Raw genomic sequence first — 4,412 nt, forward strand, 5'->3', positions numbered from 1 at the left:
TTGTCAGAACTTGAACTTGAGCCCTTAATAGCCTAGCACTTATATCCTGTTCCAGTCTGAACAGGTAATCATCAATGGGTTGCTGTATCATACACAACAACCCAAAGTATCTTCTGCCTCCTCATGCATGTACCTGAATTCTGCATTTTAAGGTCCCTGAACAAACTGGTGGCTGAGCACCCCAACCGTTGGGACCAGTATCTCCAGCCAACAATGTTTGCCCTGAGGACCAAAAAGCAGCTGACCACTCAATACAGCCCGTACTACCTGATGTTTGGGAGGGAGGCCAGGTATCCCTCAGAGGTCCCAGATGAGTATGACGTAAGACTGCTATTGTTCTACTCTATTTGGAGTTTGAAGTTGGGTCATCTGTGTCCCCTACAATGTCACTGATTTCTTCCTGGCAGGTGACTGAAGAGAAGGTCTGCAGTCTCTTTAAGACAGAGGAGATCTGCCAGGGACTCAGAGATCAAGTCCCAGTCTACAATGAGGTAAAGGCCAATATCGAGGCCAAACAGCAAAAGGTCCGCAAGAGGAAGGAGGACAGGTCAGGCAGACCATTTTAAAGTGGGGGACCTTGTTCTAAAGAAAAATGCACAGCAGGCCATGAGGAAAGGGGACAAACTGGAGGCCAGCTTGGTGGGACCTTACAAAATATTAAAGCTGGAAGAGAAGACCGCTCACCTGGTGTGAGAGAGGGGGACACAGTCAAAAGTCAACATTGACCACTTGACTCATTACTTCCAGCCAGAGGAGAGGATCCCTGCCAAAATCAGGAAATTGATTGATCCTACTCATCTGGCTGGAAGTAATGAGTCAAGTCACACATCAGTCACACCCCCAGCAAGGCAACCCACAAGCTGTGAAGCCCAAGGACCTCCACTCAGTGCAGATATTTGTAAGTACACTGATAGAGTACACCCCAAATTATGCAAGTCATGAATAACTGCCATAACAATGTTTTATTCTTTTGTGTTACAGTAATCAGAGACGTATGGGCAGGAAGGCGCCGAACGACACTCTGGTCAAGACTGGGGCCATATAAATTATATATGGAAGACCTCCTGTACCTGGCCCCAGGAAAGGAATTGGAGAGTCAGGTAGCCTACCTCAAAGAACAGTTATTTGACTGATGTGCGCCTTTGCAGATTGATCACATAATTGTTTTCACAGATCATTAATGCATATCTCACAATGGTTGGGAGGAAGAGTGGTGCAGTCATTATAGACAGCTATGCAATGACCGCAGTGTGGCAGGGCAAACAGAGAGGCTTGAAACGGGTGAGTAGGATTAATTTCTTATGCCTTTGCAATCCAGTGAGTTTTTCTCAGTTGGATATGTATGGTATATTTGATTTCTGTTGTAGCTGGCCCTTGATCATGATGTGGCTGCAGGAGCAGTCTGTCATGAAGGACACTGGACACTCATTGTGAGTATTCCTAAATGTTAACAGATGTGGACACAATGACACTTATGTTTGAGGGGTTGCTAATATTTGTTTTGCATTTCCATAGATCATGTACCTGAAGGAGATGAGGTCCTTATACCTTGATCCGTTCGGTGCCACTCAGCAACAGATTGAGAGGTGTAAACATGTAACAAGGTGAATCAGCTGTAATTTGTGCATTAGACATATATGTATTCATGCATTTTGGATAACCTTGGGAGCAACAGGCGAATTACATTTCCCTTATGACTGTACTGTTTCACTAGACTGGCATAAGCTTGTCCTTTTGAGGGCCCTTGACACAATTCAAGTGGTCTTAAATTTAGAATCCTCTTACCTGGGCTTATGTTACACTTTCCTGACTGTGGTCAATCTGTGTTCTGTGTAGGGCACTGGTTCGCCAGAAGTGTCCTGCTATCGGGAGGTGGACATGTGCTACATTGGCCCATCCTAGACAGCAGGACACAACATCATGTGGGGTGTTTGTGTGCAAGGTAATGACTCAGTGATCTCTGTACCTGTCATTAAACTGTCATTCAAATTGTACTCATGAGACTTTTAGCTTGCAGAGCAGATTTTGCTGGCCCAGCAGATTGACTATGCAGTGGACCAGGAGGGTGTGGCCATGCTAAGGATGGACATGGCTAAAGCTCTGCTGGCAAATACAGGTACAAAGGACTCTTCCAGGTTTACTTGTTTGTGTCTGTAATGGCAACTGGACTATATGTATGCCTGTGTTGTAGATGACCTATCCCAGCTGTGTCGGGCTTGTGGGGAGGAAAGCTCCGGGGCTGAGATGGACAAGTGGGTAAGGAGATCAATTCTTGTCCCGGCCAACATCGGTTGGACGCCTTGGATGCACCTTGGATGGGTTACCTCACGGTCACTGGGTGAATACTCATGTCTTTCACTTCAGCGGTCACTGGAGCAGCTGAGGGAACATGGGAACACAGACGACCACAGCTAAGATTGAAATCTAGTATCCGACAGACATTGCCATACAATTCTGAGCATTATCATGATTTCTCATTAACTGTTAAATTGTACAACCTCCTGGGATGAATGATTACCTGACACACTGCTTGGATGGTTTCTGAGGTCTCTTTTCTCTTTTTTTTAGATTGAATGCACCACCTGCTGTCTGTGGTACCATTCACAGTGTGTTGGACAGCCCTCACCAGAGCAGGACTGGCTTTGCACTGCATGTGCCACATGAATCGGCACTGCGGTTTCTATTCTACTGAATTTCTATTTACTATTCTACAAATTCCTTACATGTGTATTCGTTCTTGGCCAATAAAGATGATTCCTAAAGATCATTGTTGTTGCATTTGCTTCTTTTATGGTGATGGGTGAGTTTGGCTGCTTGCATTTCATATTTGGACTTCACTTTTGGCCACTGTGTTGGTAACATGTAATTTGGCCACGTTGTGATCTGAATGGGTTGTTGACACTTATGTTGTAAAGCATTTTGGCTACAGTATGCCTTAATTTGGTCATGGTTGCAATCAAAAACTCATATCTATCTCTATCTTTACCTGTATGTATCTATCTTTCTATATCTATGTGGCCTATATATACTGGCTGGTGACCGTGCTCTCAATGTGACTGTAGATGGCATCAGTGGGAAGGACGGCAGGGACATGACTTTCAGCAGTTCCACTCGGGCATTAGTTTCATTTAGTAATGTAATGCCGATGGTTTGTTTCCACATGGTTTTGTCGGGAACATGACTGATGTCCAGCGAACAGTTCCCATCGTCATGATTCAGACGGAACCGGCAAACGTATGCATTAGGAAGGCAAAGTGATCATGACATGTATTTCCTGGTTGTTTACACAGGACATACGCAACGGGTCCACACAGGCCACGCCCACACCACATCTGTCTCTCTCACCAGTTGATTCAACACCAGTTAATCCGTCACACCGGCACAGGAGCTCTTAAGAACTTCCTCCATGCCAGGTGTGCTGCACCTCATTAAGTAATGCAGCACACCTGGGAGGGACAAGGGACAGCAGCACAGAACACATACACCACATGAGGTGCAGTTTATCTGAAACAAGCCTTCTGACAGAGGACTGAGAGGCCATTTACACGTTGCCGGCTATTTTCATAAACGGACATTTCACCGTCTCCGTTTTCAAAAAGATCTTCGTTTACACTTACCCGTGTATATATACACAAGAGCACGCCAAACCTGTAGGTGGCAGTGTAACGAGAAGCTCAAGCCTTCCATGTATCCATTGTCACCATAGCAACATAGGTCGCACTTTTGACACAGGCGCAAGTTCCGGCACATACTGACGTCGGCTGCCTATAACTCTGTTTATCTCCGTTTATCTCAGTTTACATGCAAACGCGCAGAGTTTTCCAAAATCTCCACTCTGGCCGGAGTTTTTAGAAAGACTCGTTTTCAGAGGAGAAATCTCCGTTTGCGTGTAAACAAAGGGCACAAACGAAGGAAGATGTCTCCGTTTATCAAAATCACCGTGTACGTGTAAACGGCCTCTGAAGCTGCTGCTGCTCTGCTAACATGCTGTATTAGACGTGTTACATCAAGAACAGACTAGTCAGCTATTGTTAGTTAATATATCATACATATTTCTGGAATACACAGCGTACACATGTGTAGCAATGGGTAATTGGACATTGGTGTCTTACTGCACTGTTAGGGTTATTGTGTTGAAGAGACTTGTTTAATTACTTTTTGGAATTAGCCCCGTAAGCATACTGGGAAGCAAGGCCATGGGTGCCTGGAGTCAAATAAAACTGGACCATGAGGTAAGTTAGGAAACAAGAAAAAAGTGCACAGATTATAAGTAATCGAGGGGGAAAAAAATAATTTAAGGAGATTTTTATGATATTCAGAGTGTTAATTATAGCAGCAAACAATTATTTTCTATGTAAAGATATAGTGGAATAATGATGGCCAGAGCAGAGATTGAAGTAGGGCTGGGTATA

General features: G+C 44.6%; 1 protein-coding gene across 1 annotated transcript; it reads left to right on the forward strand.

Annotated features, from left to right (window-relative positions):
* The first annotated feature begins 709 nt into the window (after positions 1–709).
* LOC125882279 (uncharacterized) lies at positions 710–2,415 on the forward strand. Its single transcript, XM_049566063.1, has 9 exons — positions 710–898; positions 982–1,100; positions 1,174–1,281; positions 1,368–1,430; positions 1,516–1,604; positions 1,837–1,942; positions 2,011–2,116; positions 2,192–2,256; positions 2,365–2,415. The coding sequence occupies exons 2-9, from the start codon at positions 1,053–1,055 to the stop codon at positions 2,413–2,415; spliced, it is 636 nt and encodes a 211-aa protein (XP_049422020.1). The 5' UTR covers positions 710–898; positions 982–1,052.
* Positions 2,416–4,412: the final 1,997 nt, after the last annotated feature.

This window comes from Epinephelus fuscoguttatus, linkage group LG21 (assembly GCF_011397635.1).
Source record: "Epinephelus fuscoguttatus linkage group LG21, E.fuscoguttatus.final_Chr_v1".
Lineage (NCBI taxonomy): Eukaryota > Metazoa > Chordata > Actinopteri > Perciformes > Serranidae > Epinephelus > Epinephelus fuscoguttatus.